This window comes from Choloepus didactylus, chromosome 11, assembly GCF_015220235.1.
Source record: "Choloepus didactylus isolate mChoDid1 chromosome 11, mChoDid1.pri, whole genome shotgun sequence".
Taxonomy (NCBI): domain Eukaryota; kingdom Metazoa; phylum Chordata; class Mammalia; order Pilosa; family Megalonychidae; genus Choloepus; species Choloepus didactylus.
This window is the reverse complement of record NC_051317.1, coordinates 72,141,259-72,162,487: the sequence shown is the minus strand read 5'-3', so window position 1 is coordinate 72,162,487 and position 21,229 is coordinate 72,141,259. Positions and strand designations below refer to the sequence as shown.

General features: G+C 35.5%; 1 protein-coding gene across 2 annotated transcripts in view; it reads left to right on the top strand.

Moving 5' to 3' along the window:
* Positions 1-21,229, top strand: part of PAIP1 (poly(A) binding protein interacting protein 1) — a 42,592-nt gene that overhangs the window by 2,984 nt on the left and 18,379 nt on the right. For both annotated transcript variants that reach the window (XM_037799220.1, XM_037799221.1), the window contains exons 3-6: positions 6,749-6,934; positions 12,817-12,929; positions 16,778-16,889; positions 18,210-18,335. In XM_037799220.1, the coding sequence (XP_037655148.1) occupies positions 6,749-6,934; positions 12,817-12,929; positions 16,778-16,889; positions 18,210-18,335 (537 nt within the window). The remainder of the gene's footprint in view (positions 1-6,748; positions 6,935-12,816; positions 12,930-16,777; positions 16,890-18,209; positions 18,336-21,229) is intronic.

Genomic DNA, 21,229 nt, shown 5'->3' with positions numbered 1-21,229 from the left:
CTTTTGCCAGAAACATATGGCTCAGAGAGGAAAAGAAACCACTGGAGAGTTGTGAGTAGTTGAATAAACTCTTAAGGATGCTTGGCCTTCTAATATCTGCAAGCAGTTTCCCCTTTGTTTCTCTCCCTGTTGACAGGCTTTTTAGGATGGAAAGCATGCAGTTTTTTTTCACAGTCCTGTACCAGCAATCTTTCAAGTGACTCCTGGATTATAGAGCAGTGTACTGAGTTATGTTAGTCCGCTTATTTTCAGACACATTATTTTAAGACACAGTCATCGTACATTCTCTGCTCTTCCCTAGTAGATCAATTCCTAGGCTTAATTTGCTGTAACATTGCAAAATTGAAGCCATGGCTCACATATGACCTGCAGGTGTGTTTTGTGTTTGGCCCTCAAATTATTATTTTTTTAAAAGGTTTTAAAATATTTACCAGCGTTTAAATTAGATATTACAAATCTAAATTGTCTTATTTCTCTTGAAATCATAAGATTTGGCCCCCACTGACTGACATTTTGTAGATCACAGATTGGATGGAGCTGAACAGAAGTTTTAGATGAAATATGTGAGCTCTGAATTTGCTCCCTGGCTTACTTCATTCATTACCCACATGGATTCTACAGGCATTCAGGCTTGTAAACTCTGCTCTGTTAAATTCTGTAGCCTTATTAAGTTACCCTAATTTTTACCCTCGGTCAAGGCTGAGTTTTTCTCAATCACTTAGTCACAGAACCGAATTTTTGTTTTCCCCACTGACTCTTTTTGTCGTCCCCCCCCCCCCCCCCCCCCCCCCCCCCCCCCCCGCCCTGACTTAAGATAAAATCTTCTGAGGGAAACTTTTTCTTATGGTAACCATGATTCACGTCAGGTCAGCTACACTCATTCAGTCAACAGTAGTTGAATACCAAGCACTGGGGATACAGCAACAAACAAAATGAACAAAAATTCCTGCCTTTAAGGAGCCTATATTCTGATGGTCTCCTGGGCTTGGTTTCCAGCAATTCTTTGAGTCTGCTTTTGTTCTACATGTTAAAATTTATTGTTTAATGTCCCTGAGCTAGGTCTGCCCTCAGGAATGTGTTCTTTTTCCAACAGCCTTTATTGATAGTCTTTTGCTTTGCTTTCTTAAGCTTTTCAAAGCTCCCAAGCCCTTCTATCTTCAGTCCTTCCTCTAACCCCAATACTAGAATTTGCTACTTCCCATGCCTTCTTGCCAGTGAGTTGCTATATCCATTTACTCCTGGCCGTTGCTTCTTCTCAGACAAACCATTACATCTTGAATATTTAATCACAGTTCAATTACCAGAACCAAAAATTCCACATAGGAATTTATAAAGCATTTATTAAGAGACAAAAGTTCCCCATCCCCCCAAAAAACAAACCTTGTTTTTTCTAAGAGCATTCCCCTTCAACTTACTGCCCAGTTTTTCTGCTGCCTTTCAGTAGTGACATTCTCCAAAATATAAAATTATTCACTTTTGGTATTACTTTACCTCCCATTGACTACTCAGCCTCTGCAACCGGATTCCCTCAATTGGGTTGATACTGTTTTTGCAACAGCACTGATGTTCTTCTGATTTTTAAATTTGTTGTTCTCTTAACTCTCATCTTAGTAGACGTTGTTGACCGCAGTATGATTTGTTCAGTTTAGCAAGTATAAGTCTGAGTACCAATATGCCATGAACTGTACTAGGTGCCAGGGGTGCCTTCTTGGTCTTTCAAAAGCTTCTCTTATTTTTATAAGGATTAAATATTTAAGATACTAGTTTTGTTTTAATTTTTTTTCCTCTCTCTGCATAGTCTCCTTCACTCCCCAAACTCTGCAACCATCATTCTTTCAAATTTTAACCTAATGAAATTTTTCTGTAGCATTTGATGCCTCTTCTTACTTACCCTTTCCTTTGTTAGTACTCGTTCTTCATCTTCCCAATTTGCTGGTCATTTTTTCACCCTTCACATCACAGTTCCTGAGATTCTATCTTCTTTACATTTTATTACTTCCTTTGGTGATCCTACCTCTCCCCTAGAATTTGGCCATAACCTATATGCTAATAACTCAAATATCTACTTCTTCCTCTCAATTTCAGGCTTAGGTTTCCTTTTGTTTGACCTCTTCATGAGGATCTCTCATTTAAACTCAAGTGTGAAACAGAATTTAAACTCTGCATATCTCTTACGTTCTTTCTAATTAGCTACACAGGCTAAAAACTTGGTGGTATATTGACTCATCTCTCACACTATTGCTCCAGTTCTATCCATTTAACTAAAAGAGTCTTGACTATTTACTATGGATTAGATTCTCATCTCTTGACAATATATACAAAGTAGCTAATATAAAAAGTTCATTTTCTGATGTGTGTCCCTCCTGATCTGTCACAGATTTCTTTCTAAGAAAATAAACTTGAAAATATTCCTCAGCTTGAAAGACATTTGACACCACATTGAAGATGAAGAAATTTGTGCTTTATGAAACGAGTTACTAGAAAACCAGCTAACACAATCTTTGATTCAAAGATATTAGAGTGCTTATGCATTCAGAATTACTTTTTTTGCTTAAAATGGCAGGCTTTTAACCCTTTTTGCTGTTCTGCTGTATTCAGAGCAGGCTTGCTTTCCTCTTTTTCTTACCAGACTTCATATTTCCTTAAACAAGAGTTCTACTGATTTTTAAGGAAAGAAAAAGAAAAAAGACTGGAAGTAAGTGTATGAATCTGCATTTTTGCCACCATGAAAATGACGCTTGATAGAAACAAGAAAATCATGCCCTTAGCTGGGACCTGTAGACTTCTTATATTTCATTAATAGTAGTAAGAAACTACAAGTCTGTAAAACTCTGAACTGTATTTTTTTAAACTCAGTTTCATTGAGATATATTCACATACCATACAATCATCCAAAGTGTACAATCAGTTGTTCAGAATACCGTCATATTGTTGTGTGCATTCATCACCCCTGTTTATTTTTTGAACAATTTTCCTTGTACCAGAAAAAGTGAAAATAAGAATAAAAAATAAAAGTAAAAAAGAACACCCAAATCATACCCCCACCACCCTATTTTTCATTTAGTTTTTTGTTCCCATTTTTCTACTCATCCATCCATACACTGGATAAAGGGAGTGTGATCCACAAAGCTTTCACAATCACACTCTCACCCCTTGTAAGCTACATTGCTGTACAATCGTCTTCAAGAGTCAAGGCTCCTGGGTTGTGGTTTGAGTTTCAGGTATTTACTTCTAGCTATTCCAGTGCATTAAAACCTAAAAAGGGTTATCCGTATTGTGCATAGGAATGCCCACCAGAGTGACCTCTCGACTCCATTTGGAATCTCTCAGCCACTGAAACTTTATTTTGTTTCATTTCACATCCCCCTTTTGGTCAAGAAGATGTTCTCAGTGCCACAATGTCAGGTCCAGATTCATCCCTGGGAGTCAGATTCCATGTAGTGGGGAGGACAGTGAGATCACCTGCCTAGTTGGCTTAGCTAGAGAGAGAAGGCCACATCTGAGCAACAAAGAGGTACTCAGGGGGAGACTCTTAGGCTCAATTATAAGCAGGTTTAGCCTCTCTTTTGCAGTAACAAGCTTCATAAAGGCAAGTCCCGTGATAGAGGGCTCAGCACATCAAACCGCCAGTCCTCAAAATTTGTAAGAACTTTAGCAACAATCCAGGTTCGGAAGCCCAACACCTCTGCATTTTTCCCCAGCTCCTCAGAGTGGAGGCCTGCATGTATATTTTTATTCTCTGTCCAGATTACTTTGTCTGAACTGTGTTTTAAAAACTTAACCTAGTGTTTTAATTGTAAAGTTCAGACTTAGATGTGGTTAACATTTATTATGCTTAACTGCTTTCACAATTTCCATTAGTGGGTCAGTGTTTATAATATAAACTTTTCTTCGCTCTCCTAAGGATAACCACTATTGTCTCTTGTCTATCTTTTCAGAAACTATCTCTGCCTGTACAAGTAAATTTGTTTTTTAAAAAAATCAGGTTGTACTAAAATATGGTTCTGTACTTTCTCATTTTTACTTAACACATTGTCTTGGAGAGAGATATATATATATGTATATATATATATCTTTTTTTCTTAAATGGGTACATGATATTCCATTATATGGATATACTATAGTGTATTTAAGCAATTCCTTGTTAATGGATTGTTACATAGATTTTTTGGCAATGAACATCCTTACACATATGTCCAAGTTGGGTTTTAACCTTTTTTCAGTTATTAGGAGTATAGCATAGAGGTTAAAAGCACAAGTTTTGTCCTGTACTGAATTCTTGTGTTCTAACTAGCTCTGTGACCATAGGCAAGTTGGTACATTGTCCTTCCTAGCCAAACCCCACCACCACCACCACCACCACACCACCACCTCACTGGCTTTTCTTTTCCCCTTAAAGCCAGTCTGCTCCTTCTGCCTTATTGACCTCCTTAGCTACTGTCCCATTCTCAGTTTCCATGTTCTGGCTATACCAGGTCTTTTCTCTCTTTGTCAGAGAATGAGGCCAACAGCCTGTCTCCTTGAGGCCGATATACTTCTTGTGTCCACTACGCAGAATGTTCTTTCTTCAGATATTTTTATGGCTGGATCTTTTTTTTTTTCTCTCTGTTTCAGTTTAGATATTAACTCCTCAGAATCCTTCCCTTACTGTTTTGTTTCCCTTTTTTTTTTTTTTTTTTTTTTTTTTTGGTAGTAGTATATTTCAGCATCTCAGTATCTTTCTAAGCTCTGTAAGAGAAGGACTTTGTCTGCTTTATTCATGGCAGACATTCCTGGAACAATTGTACCTCCAGCACCTAGAACAGTTTTTGGCACCTAGCAGGCCCTCAGTGCTCAAATAGTTTTGAATGTATAACTGAAGTGACTTAACTACAACTACCTGTTTCTTCTGTGCAAGGTGGATAATAAGAATACTTAACTCAGAGTTTTTTTTTTTAGGATTAAATGAGATAATGTATGCAAAGCCCTCACAGTATCTATCACATATTATACATGCAGTTGGTGGCTATTGGCTTATCAGTTAATTAATTGGAGTGTTATCCTAGGTGCTTTGAAGCATAGTTTTATCATTTTACCTTTTGGATGCATTTTACATTTTAGCCTCTTTGTATGTACATGGCTGTTTCATTTAGAATATGTTTCAGTATTTTCCTAGAAATTTAAAGATGAAATTTGTTAAACACTTAGTGCTTTACCTTGTGCCAGTCACAGCTCCAGGGACTTTATAAACATTTACTTGTTTAATCCTTGAAACAATCCACTGAGGTAGGTACTATTATCCCCATGTTACAAGTGAGGAAACTGAAGCACAGGGGTTACTCATTCAGAATAATGCAGCTGGTAATGTTTATGATTAATGAATGTGACTTTCATCAACATCATTATTTTAATACCTTCTCTACTTTACAGCAGTCAGTTAACTTGGATTCAACTGTGTAACCAGACAAATACTTAATGTGCGAGAGTTTACCTGCTATTCTGCTTTAAGCACACCATATAAGCATGATATGGGCCCATGAATCTGCTATTTCTATACCTGGTCTTATTTCCCTACATGCCTCTCATAGTACATGCAACTTGTCATGTTAAATTTCACTTTGTGTCTAAAAATATATAAAAACTATGCAGCATGGCATCCATTTCAGCAAAAGAAATAGCACTCAGCACCAACAGTGGAGCAATAACTGGCCATATCAGTCTTTCTAAAGATTTCATGTCTAGTTCCCACCTGGAGTTTTTCTAAGGATATTTTTGACAATGTGCAATTTTTCTTTTTCCTTTGTGTACTCACTGACTTTAGAACTCACCCCCTTCATCAAATGCTTCTATGCTGTAGTGATAATTTATTTGGTTTCCCATTTGACTCCTTTTGAAGAAGGGTAAATTTCATCAAGCATTATAGTTATTATTAGGTAATACCTGTTAAGTAAGCTTTAAAATGCTTTAGATGGTATTCCAAGCATTGAGAGTATAAGAAGTTGCTATTCTTGTCTCATCCCTTTGCACAACTTGCCCTGCTCAGCCTCCTGCCATTAATTAAAAGGGTGGGAATTACCAAAGGTGACAGTAGTGGAAACAGGAGCTTGAAATTACTGCTACTAGGAAGGATGACTAGAAACCTGGATATAGCAGCCAAAAAGTTTCCTACCACTGTATCCATGAAGAAAATATGAAAATTTGATCAGCTGCATGTTTTAATGTCTTTGAGGAATAACAGAAAGATGACAGACCTTACTAGGTTTGCTTTTCTGACCTTATTGATCAAACATCTGTAAGAATATAGAGAATGGTATAATGAATCCTTATGGCCTTAAGTTAGCAACATGTGGCCATTCTTGTTTTCTGTATCCTTGGTCCTGACTCTCCCTTCCCATTTTGAAGCAAATCCTAGATCTTATTTAATCCATAAATAGATCAGACACTTGAATTTTGATATTGGTATTGTAGTGAAATACAGGTTTAAACTTGATTTCTCAGCCATCTTATAAATCTTTCGGGGATGAGAAGACTCTTTCCTACCCAACTAGATAGAGCCCTAAAGCTTCAGCTCTTAGGCAAGAAGGAAGGGTCTCTCAGAGTGAGCTTAATTTAAAATTGGTTATTTTCTTTAATAAAATTATGTGAAGGATCCTTTAAAAATATAATCATCTGCATTGGAGACATCCCAATGTAGAGTCACCTTATGTTACTTTTAGCCAGTTGGATGTATTATAATCCTTTTTTTTAAATTTTAATTTTCACTCTTCAGGAATCCTATGAGGATGGTTGTGAGGATTATCCTACTCTATCAGAATATGTTCAAGACTTTTTGAATCATCTTACAGAGCAACCTGGCAGTTTTGAAACTGAAATTGAACAATTTGCAGAGACCCTGAATGGCTGGGTTACAACAGATGATGCTTTGCAAGAACTTGTGGAACTCATCTATCAGCAGGTTGGTTGGCTGATAGTACTTGAAAATCTTTGAATAATTTTCTTGAATCCCAAGGATGGTGAATTCTCCTGCTCCTTGGGAGAGGGCAGATTCATGCTTTCCTGCTTCCACTCTTGTTAACTCTGTTTTGTGGGAACTTGGTTATGTAAAATTCCTATGTTAGAAAGCCAGGCTGGTCTGCAAATTCACTATGTAGCCAAGGTTCTATGCAGGGTATTAGAAGGAGCTTTGGACATTCATGAAGAAGGCTATGTAAGCACTATACATTTTTTTCTTTTTTGGCTTTGTTCTGTAGGTTCTGAAATTAACAAGAAATTAAAAAGACTATGCAATTATTTTCTCCTAGATGTTGAATTATGTAGTGTTATTGGAATAAGGGAGAAAAGAATCGTTGGAGAACTTTCTTGACTTATAGTCTTTTTAAAATAAGCCAGACCACAAAACACCCTGTCTTGAGTCTTAACATTTGTACTTGCCTTTACTTTCCTTTAAGAATTTCAAGGATTTACATCTTAATTTTTTGATAGCCTAAATGCCTCATGCCAGTCCAGACTGTGTTTTTGCACAGTTAAAAGTTGTGTTTTGATTTCAGTTGTTGATACATTAATGTTATTTTAAGGGAAAAAAGTACAGAAGACAATACTAGATTTTTTTATTTTAAATTCAGTTTTATTGAGATATATTCACATACCATAAAATCATCCATGGTGTACAATCAGCTGTTCACAGTACCATCATATAGTTGTGCATTCATCACCCAGTCTATTTTTGAACATTTTCCTTAAACCAGAAAGAATCAGAATCAGAATAAAAAATAAAAAAGAACACCCAAATTATCCCCCCATCCCACCCTGTTTTTCATTTAGTTTTTGTCCTCACTTACCTACTCATCCATCCATACACTAGATAAAGGGAGTGCAATCCACAAGGTTTTCACAATCACACAGTCACCCCTTGTGATCTACATTGTTATACAGTCCTCTTCAAGAGTCAAGTCCACTGGTTGGAGTTTGGTAGTTTCAGGTATTTGCTTCTACCTATTCCAATACATTAAAACCCAAAAAGTGTTATCTATATAGAACATAAGAATGTCCACCAGAGTGACCTCTTGATTCCATTTTAAATCTCTCAGCCACTGACGCTTTAGTTCGTTTCATTTCACATCCCCCTTTTGGTCAAGATGTTCTCAATCCAATGATGCCGGGTCCAGATTCATCCCCAGGAGTCATATCCTGTGTTGCCTCTGGGAGTCAGGTCCCACGTAGCGGGGAGGGCAGTGAGATCATCTGCCAAGGTGTCTTAACTAGAGAGAAAGGGCCACATCTGAGCAACAAAGAGGCACTCGGGGAGACTCTTAGGCATAATTATAAGCAAGTTTAGCCTCTCCTAACACTAGATTTTAAGATAAAATGGTCTAATGGTAAACTGTTTGCAAGACTGGCCAAAAATAGAGTAGGAGATAAGTAGAAATATAAACTGGATGTTCTTTAAGTCATTGCTAAAACAGTACCTCAAGTTTGGAATACGTGGAAGGGTGATTGTGGTAATAAGTTGTTTTTATCCTACTCATTGCTTCATTTGGCTCCTTTTCCAAGTTTTTCTGGATTGTTACTAGACTCCAAGATTACCTAGTCAACTCTCAGGTTTCAGGAAATACTTAGATTTTAGGATGATATGACTGCTTTATTTGTTCTGATTCCTGCTTTCTGCCTTCCAGTGGACTGAAAAGGAATATGAGATAAGAAAATGGAAGAATTGTACTTATTTCTTGCTTTTCTGGTTCCTCCTTTATTTAGTCTCGGTTCTTCAATAGGCTGCATTATTATACCTCTTTAGGGCTAGGTGGAAGAGTGGAATCTGACAAACTGCAACTATTTCTGTGATTGTCTCAAAGCCAATTCTATATTATATATTCAGTACTACTTAAAGCTTTAACATTCTGTGGTCAGACTTACCAGTAGCCTTTAAATTTTGTTGAGGGAATTTATAGAAACCAACTCAGCCACTAACAAAAGAGGACCTGTGGTAAAAGATGGTAGATTAAACATACATACTCAACTTTGATCCCTCCCCCAAACCTCACTAAAATGACAGTATGGGGATTTTTAAAAGGCAGAGACTGTGAAGGACAGAGAAGAGGAAAGGAGATATGTGCACCAGGTTTGGGGACTACGAAGCAGGTGTGTGAGTGGCAACTAACTAGGCAGATTTAAAAAACAGAGATTGAATTCCAAGCTTGCAGTGGGGAAAGAAGAGAATCGCCCAGATTTACAATGCAGAATCTTCAAAAGGCTCTAGAATAAGGATGGCATGAGGCTAAAAAGATTGCTTGAAGTTTTAAAAAATTTCTTGATTGTTTACACTGAGTAGCCAGTTTGAAGTTTTATTTAACTCAGAATATAGAGTTCCTCTGGATTAGGCCCATTTGAGGGTGGTAGTTGTATAGTGAAAAGAGAATTTCAGTGAAAGTTTACATAGTAAATGTGCAGATCCTTGGCCTTCTTACCCCGTGTGGCTTTCGATTCTGACAGCTAGGAGATCAGAGAATTTTCTCTGGAGTATCAGAGAGAAGACTTAAAGTTATTGACATCACGGGCTTCTCAATGAAATGGCCTAGTCAGACCACTCTCTAATAATGCCTCATAGTTAACAATCCCCACTCGGTGGATCCACACCTCCAATAGGCTTTTTAATGTCCTACTCTTAAGTAAAAGTGAAGAATCATTGGATAATTAAGGGAAGTGTCAAATGGAAGACAAAGCCAGAGTAGAGCAATTTGGAGACAAATACTACTAAGTAGGTGGCAGGGGAATTATTAATAACCCAATATTCTAGTTTGCTAATGCTGCCGGAATGCAAAACACCAGAGATGGGTAGGCTTTGATAAAAGGGGGTTTATTTGGTTACACAGATACAGTCTTAGGGCCATAAAGTATCCAAGGTAACACATCAGCAATCGGGTACCTTCACTGGAGGATGGCCAGTGGTGTCCGGAAAACCTCTGTTAGCTGGGAAGGCATGTGGCTGGTGTCTGTTCCAAAGTTCTGGTTTCAAAATGGCTATCTCCCAGGACATTCCTCTCTAGGCTGCAGCTCCTCAAAAATGTCACTTTTTGTTGCACTTGGGGTATTTGTCCTCTCTTAGCTTCTCTGGAGCAAGAGTCTGCTTTCAGTGGCCCTCTTCAAAATGTCTCTCATCTGCAGCTCCTGTGCTTTCTTCAAAGTGTCCCTTTTGGCTGTAGCTCCTCTTCAAAATGTCACTCTCAGCTGCACTGAGTTCCTTCTGTCTGTCAGCTCATTTATATGGCTCCACTGATCAAGGCCCACCCTGAATGGGTAGGGCCATGCCTCCATGGAGATATCTCATCAGAGTTATCACCTACAGTTGGGTGGGATACATTTCCATGCAAACAACCTAATCCAAACTTTCCAACTTAATACCCACTAATATGTTTGCCCCCACAAGATTGCATCAAAGAACATGGCTTTTTCTGGGGAACGTAATATATACAAACTGGGACACCCAATAACCATCTCCATGAAACCAGAATTGAATATCTTTTTTTTTTTTAAAGTACACACAACAAAACATTTTTGGAAACCAGAAATGATAGCAGAATTGAAACAAGAGAGATTGGTTGAGGGATTCTTTCAGAAGGTAGAAATGGCAAAACACAGAAATGTGAAACAAGAAAAAAGGCAAGTTAGAGGACTAGCTCAACATATACATAGTTCTGAGAGGGAGAATATAAAATAGGAAGAGAAGAAATCAAATAACTCAAGAACCAAAGGACATGAGTTTCTGGATGAGAAACTTTCTTCATGATAGGAGAAAAGAGACCCAGACCAAGAATACCAGGAATCCTGTAAGCATCTGGAAAGTAAAAAATAGAATTTGTAGGATGGGTCAAGAATTGGAAAGGCATTGACCTTCTCAACAAACACTGACAGCTAGGACTAACAGTGGAAGAATGCCTTCAGTACCTTAACAGAAAATGATTTATGACCAAGAACTCTATATCCAGTCAAGCTATTAACCAAGCATGCAGATGAAATAAAAATATTTAGACATTGTAACCCTTCTCAAGGACTTATTAGAGTAGGTACTCCACCAAAAAAAGGGATTAAACGAAGGGTGAAGGCATGTGAACCAATAAATCAGGAATTCTTAAGGAGAGGCTAAGTGAATCATCCAGATGACAGTGATAGTCATCATAGCAGTCCCAGAGCAACCAGGCTTGATAGAAATAGGGTACAAAGCTCCAGAGGAGAGTTCCCTGTTAAGGTGAGCACACTTGCTATGTTTGAAGGCATTGAGAAGAAATTTACAAGCTAGTGATAAATAAATCAGTGAGAAGTAAATAAAAAACAAAAAAATAAATGTACAAAAAACAAAGTTGTGTCAGAAAGAAAACAGAACTATATTACATGGGCCGTTTCTAGATGGAAACACAAAATGAAGTAAACTTGGGAGAAAGTGGGAAATATATAGAATTGGATGGGTTGAAGCATGGTGAAAGCTAAATTGTTCATCTTGCATTGTGAGGAATGAATAAGAAATTCTGTCCAAACTGAAAAATCATGTAGCATGGATATACCAAGGTTAAAAACCTTTTTAGCTGAGAGAATTGAATGTAGTTGCCTATGAGTAAAATGGAGTAGGGTGGGGTGAGTAGGGAAGTAAGAAACTGTTTAATAAGCCTTATAGAACTTCTTAATTCTTTTGAACCATGTGTGTGATAATTTTTAAAGTAAACTGAAAGAAAAGAGGCAACACCAGTAATGAGAAGTATACTTTTTAAATTTCGAGCTTTGTGCTGCCAGCTAAACATACATGATGTCAGGAAAAACTGGTGTTTCTCCCTCGATGAGAAACAAGATCCCATTTGAGCAAGGAAATAATTGGAAATTAAAAGTTCTTACAACATGCCAGGCTCTGCTAAGCACTTGACATGTATAACTCATTTAATTCTCAATGATTGTGAAATATTACTGTTATCCCCATTTTTATATACAAGGAAATTACAGCACAGAATGATTGGTTAAGTAAGTTGTGTAAGATCACCACAGCTAATAAGTGGAACCAAACTGAGATAGGAGGGGCAGCAGGCTATTTGTTAAACCTAGACTCTTTGGGACCTTGGCCATGTCCTTTAACCTTTTAATACATGTTTTCTTACTTACCATTCATTAGGTGATGAGTCATTTCCCTACAGTTTTTCTTTAAAAAAATCAATGAAAGCTGAACTTTCTGAGTACTGCTTTGGGTATATCAAACGGTCTTTGATACGTAGTATCTTCTGTCTTATTTTTTTAAAATACTTACCTGTTTTGATTTCGTCTTTACTCCAAAAATTTAAGTGTTAATTTCTCATGCGAGGTACCATTAATCATCTCTTAGGTATCAAGAATATGAGGATCAGTGAGGATTAGCAAGCCCAAGTCACAAAGCAGGGGGCCTGGGAATCTTGCTCTGGACTGCTAGATGCCAAAGTCTGTACGCCCTGCCCCTGAGAAACACCACTGGTCAATAGTTTGGCAAATATTCTTCTCATTCATAATTACCATTATGCCGATGGCTGCATGTACCTATTTGGTACAGAAATGGGTAGCATAAAGAGGCATCATTTGCATTCTGATAATCTCAGGTAAATGAGGAAAGAATTTGCCTTAAATGTTTTTCTTTGTACTTACGGTTCTTGGTGTAAGGTTGGGAGGGAGATTAAATTTATTTTCCTTATGCCTAACAAGCATACTTTTTCTGTTCAGTATCATCAGTTTGGGGAGCAGAAATGTTCTCCTCTTAAGAGAATTTTGCTGTTGAGTGTTTGCATTAATGATTTGGTATAGCTGTGTCATACAAAACTTCTTTCTTTTTGAAAGGCCACATCTATCCCCAATTTTTCTTACATGGGAGCTCGCCTGTGTAATTACCTGTCTCATCATCTGACAATTAGCCCACAGAGTGGCAACTTCCGCCAATTGCTACTTCAAAGGTCAGTGTGTGTATATGAAATATAAGAAAATTACTTCTAAACATGCTAGAATTTGACTATTCCTCTTTTCTGAAGACAGTACATAATCGAAATTGGTGGGAGCTGGGGTGCATCATTATTATCTGTAAAATATTAAAAATGTATATGATATGTTTACCAGTCTTTTTTTTTTTTATTTTGTAATGGGCTCTGCCTTTGGCTTTGGGCTTGGAAAGGCCTTTCTTTTCCCAAGATTTAAGAAATTATCACTTAGGTATTTCCTAGTACTTTTATACTTTTGATTTAAGTCAGTATCTAATTTATTTTTTATTTCTGAGTTGCAAATTTTATTCCCTCTCCCATGGTTTTTAGAATTTCTTCTGTTCCCCTAATCAGTCTTGGCTGCCACAATCAGACAGAAAGCTCCAGGACCTTTATTTCTTGCGTTTGTATGTTAACTGCTCCAGGTCTGTCAGAGATGCATAGTAGCTAATTTTATTTCTTGCCACACATTTAACCAATTTTTCCTCATTCTACTTTTTTGAATAATCCATTCTCTTCCTATTGATTTGAACTGCCAACTTTATTACACTGCATCTTGTATTTCGGTTTGATTCTAGACTTTCATTATGTTCTACTGATCACTTGTTTCATTACTATACTATAGAATTATTTTAGCTCTGATTTTTTATATCTAGTCTGGTTACCCATTCTTTTTTTGTGAAATCTTCTTTGCTGTTCTTGCTTGCTTGTTTTATTTAGTAACAGGTTGTGTTCAAGTTTATTTTATTTGGCCATTAGTTTTTTGAAGTTATTTTTAATGGTTGCAAAGTGTTACATTGTGTGGTTAAGCTGTGGTTGAACAGAATAAAGAATCCAAAAGTAGACCCCAGGGATCCTTGAAAATTAAGCTTTTGATGATTGATAGTACTTCAAATGCATATGTAAAAGATAAATTGTGTTTGTGGTACAACTGGTTAGCCATTTGAGAAAAAACAAAGATGAATGGATTCCTGTCTCACGCCTAACAACAGTAAATACTAGGGAGAAAATTGGCAAACAAAAATCTTCAGTTGGTAAAGCAAGGCATAATACCCACAGGCCCTGAACTAAGGCAAGAGATAAATAAACTTAATTGTGTGTAGATCAAAGTATACTATTTTTGAGTGGTGAGCATAAATTTATATGAAGTAAAGTAAAATTAGAGAAATTTCTAACACACGATAATGAGCCTATTTAATGTGAAAAAAGGAGTCTCTAGAGACTGAGTAAAAAAAAGACCAGTATTTCAAGAGAAATATTTGGTATGGCTCTGAATAGGTGTACAGTTCAGAAAAGTATAAATGAGAAACTTATAAAAACGTATGTTTACTCAACTGTAAGTAAAGAAATGCAAATTATAACTTCTGGAAAGATATGGTAGGATGGCAGAAAGTCGCTTATATTCCCCAGCACTTCTCACTCCTGTCTTAAAATCACCTAGAGACTTAAAATTGGGCTGAGACCCCACCCCCACTCTTGGAAATTCTTATGTAACTGGACTGAGGTGGAGCCTGGGTATGTTTGTTTAAAGCTTACCAAGTGATTCTGCTGTGCAGCTGTGGTTGAGAACCACCCTTCTGATTCTCTTTGACTCTTTACCCCTGCATGTGTTTCCAAGGTGCTATAATACTGCTAAAGATATTGAGGTAGAGAAGCGTTAACAATGTAACAAGTGACAAGCAGCACTTAATTCTAGTTGCTTATTTAAAAATATATACATGCTTTAAAAAACAACAAAGAAGTTAACTTCACAGCAGTTATCTCTGGGTTGCAGTGCTATTACAGGTGATTTTTCTTTATATTTTTCTGTGTTTTAATCTTTCTTAAATAAATAATATTGCTTTTGTAACTAAAAATCTTTAACTTAAGCTTAGGATCTTCTCTTTTCCCTAAACAACCAACCATGTATATGGGTAGGGATTTACTTTTGCATATACATTAATATCATAGTGTACAATTAATAGCCATAGCATTTATAAAACAAAAAAAGAGGTCATTTTATCAAAGCACTTTGTGCAAAGTCATAAGAGAAAGGACAGAGGAAAAAAAACAGTCAACTTGGATAACTGAGTTGGCATTAATTAACTGATTCTTTCCATTATCTCAACTTTTTTTTTCTGATGAATTAATTTAATATGTACAAGAAGTTAAGAAATCTTAATATATCTGATTTGAAAAGAAGGGTTTGCTCATTTAATATAGCTTTGTAAGTATTGAAATTGGCCACCTGGGTATAATAAGCTATGTGGGTTTGTGGTTGGTTCACAGATTACTCCAAGGTAAATTCTTGGGCAAGAAGTGATTTCTTTTTCTTTTTTTCTTTTTCTTTCTTTGCTTTGCTTTACTTTTCTTTTCTTAATTTTTTTACAAAGCCAACTTAAACTGGGTCCCTGATACATGGAAAACATTAGTTTCCATAAGCGTCTCTTGTCTTTAAAAGAAAATCCATCAAAATCAGTTCTCTAAAACAAATGAGTTTCCCAGTGTTTTCTCACCAACTTATCAATAAAGATAAGAAAAAATGCTTAACACTAAAATGATAAACTTATCTTTTTATTTTTTTTATTAGAGAAGTTGTGGGTTTACAGAACAATCATGCATAAAATACAGGATTCCTATACACCACCCCACCACCTACACTGTGCTTTAGTGTGGAACTTTTGTTACAACTGATAACACATTTTATAATTCTACTGTGATTAAAGTCCATGGTTTAACCTAGGGTTTACTGTGTAGGGCAGTTCATGGACTTCTAAAAAATTTTTATTTTGTTACAAAATGTACATTCTAACATTTTCCCTTTTAATCTTATACAGATATATGTCTTATACAGATATATATGTTCTTAATTATGTTTACAGTGTTCTACCAACACCATCATCCATTACCAGAACATTTCCATTATCCAAATAGAAATAGTTTACTTTTTAAGCCTTAACTTCCCATTCCCTATTCTCACCCTGCCCCCTAATAACCTAGATTCTGGATTCTGACTCTGTGATAAAACATTTAAAGTTCATTTTGAAAATCCATTTCAGTACCGATAGCTGACACCATAATTTACTGTTGTAGACGGTGACAAGTTTATTGTGATTTTTTAAGATACTCTGTAGGAACTATGTCCGTAAGCTTTGAGAAGAGAATTTCTTTTTATTATCTATGTGAGGCAAATGGGCCAAATCATTGAAAACAAAGCAAGGGAAAATTTAGTTATTTGAAACCTTCCATCTCCATGGGAAATAGAAACCAAATTAATTGCTTTCTATATTCTCACTTGGAGAATTTTTCCTTACTATAATACTCCTCTAATGTATATAATAGAAATTTTAAGGATAGTGAACTTGACTTAAAAAGAATTCATTTTTTAAGCTTAGTTGGAGACCATCTATATATATTTTTAGATATCTTTTTGGAAATTTTATATTCAGAAACAATAGAAAATTTCACTGATAATTTGAGTTAAAAACAGTGCTTTCTTAACGAAAAGCCTATAAAAAAATAAATAAGGTGAGGCTTTTTTTTTTTCCATTTTGTTTTGGTGCCAGTGTGCTGTAACCATATTATAAACTTGATCTGATAGTTTTACTTTCAACTAACTATTCCTATCACTTTACTAAAACTGGGAATCTTAGTAGTAAAAGATGATATATATAGTCTGTTCTCTACAATGACAAGAACACTTTTTCTTTATTATAGAAAATCAGGGTATTGGGGCAGTTGTGCTTGCCCTGTATTCCTTGCAAACAACCAGACTGATAAGTGGTCATCTTGTTTGCTTATTTAAAAAATAAATCAGTGTGAATTTATGCAAGTTATGTCTTTATTAGATGTCGGACTGAATATGAAGTTAAAGATCAAGCTGCAAAAGGGGATGAAGCGACCCGAAAACGATTTCATGCATTTGTCCTCTTTCTAGGAGAACTTTATCTTAACCTGGAGGTGAGTAGAAATTTTTTTTTAAGTCCTGACAAAACCTGAGAACATAAATTGATTTAAATAAGGAGTTTGTGTTCATATGATACTTATGCCACGTTAAGTGTGGAATAATAGGAGGAATGAGAAAGAAACTCATGTCTCAGTACCTACCGGTGGTAGTGTTCAAAGGGAACATGTGGAGCATTTGTTCCTCCCGCTAATGGGCAGAATGTTAGGAAGTAGTTACTGAGCTTTTTAGAGTCTTTATTTTCAGGAAATTGGTTTACCTGCAAGTTTAAGCTCTTGGAATACAGCCAATGACTCTTTCTGAGTCTTTGCATCATAAATATTTAGTATATTTAGTATGCTGACTTTCAAATGATGGCCTGAAACAACTTCCCCTGTAGAACACACTTTTGAATGAAGAGGAGCGAGACTAGAGTTTCTGGCTTTTCACCCTAATTCACCCAGTCATTTCTTCTTTGTCTTATTTTATATATTAATCGCCCACATAAATCTTCAGTTGAACATGTTTGCATACTGGTGGTATACTTGGGTATATGTTTGTTAGTAGGCAGCATAAGAGCTAGCAAATCCCAGATAAAGGTTTATACCTCCTATTAACTCTGAAGACTTAATGTCGTAAACACCACTGAAAAGACACACGAATCCATCATCAAGTGTGCATTTCAGTCAGTTCATGAAAAAAGTCTTTGTCTAAACCACAGGTATCCTTTTTACCACAGGTAAACTGAATTTAAAAAAAAACAAACTCATGGCTTATCTTTTTTCAGTCTAATTTTTATAAAAGCCAAAATAAGACACCAATCCAAGTTAAAATGTGTGTTAAATGAGTTCTTTTCAGAATGCTGTTGAGCATTTCATATGGGGAAGTGACAACATTAGTCTTTGGGGAGTGTAAAGATTATGACTCCCAAACCTAAAATTCCTTTTGCAGGAGAGATATGGACACCATATCTAATGCAAAATGGAGTATTTTAAAATACTGTAAAAAGTATAAATAAAATGCTCTGAGTTCAAAGGTTGTAGTAACTTTTAATAGACTAGAAAATGGTTTATGAAGCAGTAACTTTAAAGTGGGCTTAAATTATCCAGACCATGTTATGTATGATAAATGAAATAAATTTTACCTATCGTGTAGTAGATTTCTTAGAAGTCTTAGTTACATATAAAGTAATTCTAAGTAATCTGTCATAACAGAGTATGTTCCTATGATTTATGTATTTTTTAACTAAAGCTTATTTTGCCTACATCTTGTTAGACCATTTAATATCTGTATTATATTTTGGCATAGTTATTTTTCATTTTCTTTTGTCCCCAAAGATCAAGGGAACAAATGGACAGGTTACAAGAGCAGATATTCTTCAGGTTGGTCTTCGGGAGTTGCTAAATGCCCTCTTTACTAATCCTGTGGATGATAACTTAATTTGTGCAGTAAAATTACTGAAGGTAGGTTTTACTTTTTTTTTTTTTTACTTTGACTGTTTTTCCCCTTAAATGTATAATTTAGAAGAAGAAAAGTATTTATAATGCACAAATGAATTCCAGATTATTACTTTACGTTAAATATTGACATTTTACTTTTATTTATATGTTGGAAGAGTAATATATACCTATTATTTAATATAAATAGCAAAATTCAGAAGTACAGAATAGAAGTCCTTCACCCTACCCTCATCCGTAAATTCCTGTTTTCTTCCCTTTCTATGTACATATGTGTACTCTTGTAAATGTAATCTTATTCTCTTCTGTTTTTTTTTCCTACTTCAAGAGAGATCTTAGATCTTTGCATAGCAACGTACACACAGTTCTACCTCTCTCGTAGTTTCTTAGTTTTCCATTGTATGCTTGTGCATTATTTATCCATTCTATCAGTTAACATTTGGGTTATTTTCACTTTAGCCAACTGCAGCACTGTTAGTAATCTTTCATCTTTGTATGTGCATATATTTCTGTAGGCCAAATTCACGTACACAGATTTGGTCAGTCAACAAGCATGTGTACTTTAAATTGATAAGTAATGTCAGATTTCCCTCTCAAAGGCTGAACCAGAGTATATTCCCACCAATAGTGAAAGAATATACCTCTTTCCCCACTTCTTTTATCAGTGATGGTTGTAATCATCTTGGTTTTTGCAGTGGGTAATAGGTAAATCAAAAACTCATTTTAATTTTCATTTTCCTGAATACTAATGAATTTAAGCATTTCTTCATGTTTATTAGTTTTAATGAATTACCTATTTATATCCTTAACTCATTTTTCCCCCTAATGGAGTAGCAGTAGCGGTGTTTTAATTCAGAGTTTCTATATTGGCTGCATATTGCATAATCTTTCTTCCAGTCTATTGTTTAACCCTTTAACTTTAGCTAAGAAACTTTTTACCCTAGAGCTTTCTTACATTTTTATGTAGTCAAATCTCCGTTTTTAAAATTTTCATGCTGGTACCCATGATTTTTCTAAGGATAGAGGTTCTCAAACTTTTTGGTTTCAGTATCCCTTTACCCTCTTAAATGAGAACACCAAATATCTTTTGTTTATGCGAGTTTTATCTATCAATAAATGTTTACTATATTTGACATTAAAACTGAGATATTAAAATAATTCATTTAAAAATCTCATTACATTGTAAAATATAACTTTATAAAATAATTTAGTGGGAAGAATAGCATTATTTTACAAATCTCTAATTTCTGGCTTAATAGACAGCTTCAGTTCTCATATGCTTCTGCATGGGTGCAGTTATGTTATTTTGGTTGAAGGATGTCATTTTGATTGAATGATGTAAAGAAAATCTGGCCTCAAGCAGATTTTGTAGTTGGAAAAGAGAAGATTATTTTAAAATCCTCTTCAGATACTTACAGATATTCTTTCTTGATATCACACCAAAACTCAAATAGCTCTTTCCTTAAAGGTCAGTTGCAGTTTGAAATCTAAAATTATATCATAGAACTTTTCATACTCTGTTACATTAAAATCCATTGGCCTATCTTGCACTTTAAATGGATCTTTTGGTTATGCATGATTTCACATTATCCTGCACTGGTCATTTGGAAAATATTTGTCCACTGGGTTAGGTAGATCTTCCAAATGTTGACACATTGTTATACAATAACCAGAAAATGACATTCATTACTATCTGCAATCTCATCAAAAAGTCTAAGTATTGAGAAAACTGTCAAGTTCACAGTAGTAGATAGAAGTTTTCCAAAATTTTAATTTTTGCTTGAAGTTATCACTGGCAGCAAGCAAATACTTTCCTTTGCTATTCTTACAGTAACAGACTAATTTCTTTTTGTTTGTTTGTTTGAGAAATGTCTGGTGATTATCCAAGTCTGAATAAGCATAGTTTACCTTTCAGTCATTTTTTTCAGGTAGAAATAGTGTTCCATGACAAAACAGCCAATTAAACTTACAACTCGAACAATAGCACAAATGCTTTTTCTTGAGGTAACAATCATACTTTGCAGCAGAAGTGCTTTATGCATGCTTCCTTTCCTTACAACAAATATTAGAAAGGCATGTTAAAAAGGGTTGAGGTTTAATACTAGGAATTTTTACTGCAAATACATGGATATGAGGAATACAATGATACTAGTGTAGTTTGGTGCTAATGCTTTGTTTTATTCTAAGGTGCCAGCGGTTATACCCACTATTGCTTTTGCATCATCAGTGCAATGTAAATACTGTGAAAAAAGGCAATTAACATCTTAATATCGTGAAAATAATTTTTATCTGCCTGACAAGGTCTCAGGGCTCCTAGGGTGCACAAACTACACTTCCTAAAGTCTTCCCTACTTCCAAATTATAAAATTAATAGGAAATATAGAAAAATGATTTTGTAATTTGGGTTTTGACATTCAGTTCTTAGTCATCTGGAACTAATTTTTCTTACATAAGCAATATAATATCACCTGTCTTGCCTCCCCCCAGTAGTTAACTGGTTGTTCCAACAGCATTTGTTATGTAGTCTCTGTTTCTTAATTTATTTGAAGTCCTTTGGTAGTATGGTACTGTACTGAAGAATATGGACTCCAGAAACAAAACTGCTTGGGTTTGAATACTGTTTCTATCATTTACTGACGATACACAACAAGTAAATTACTTAACTTTTCCGTATCTCTGTTTCCTAATTCCTGAAAATGGGGAAGGAATTGTTTGGAGGATTAAATGAGTTAATATACCTTTAGAACAGTCCCTGTCTAAGTGGTAGATGTTTTTATTTTAAGTCTCATTGGAATATACAAACCTTGTATTGCCACTTTTTCCTATAACTAAGCATCAGAATCTTTGGGTATTTTGAAGTCAGATACATTTAAACTTTCCATACCCATATTTTAAGGAAG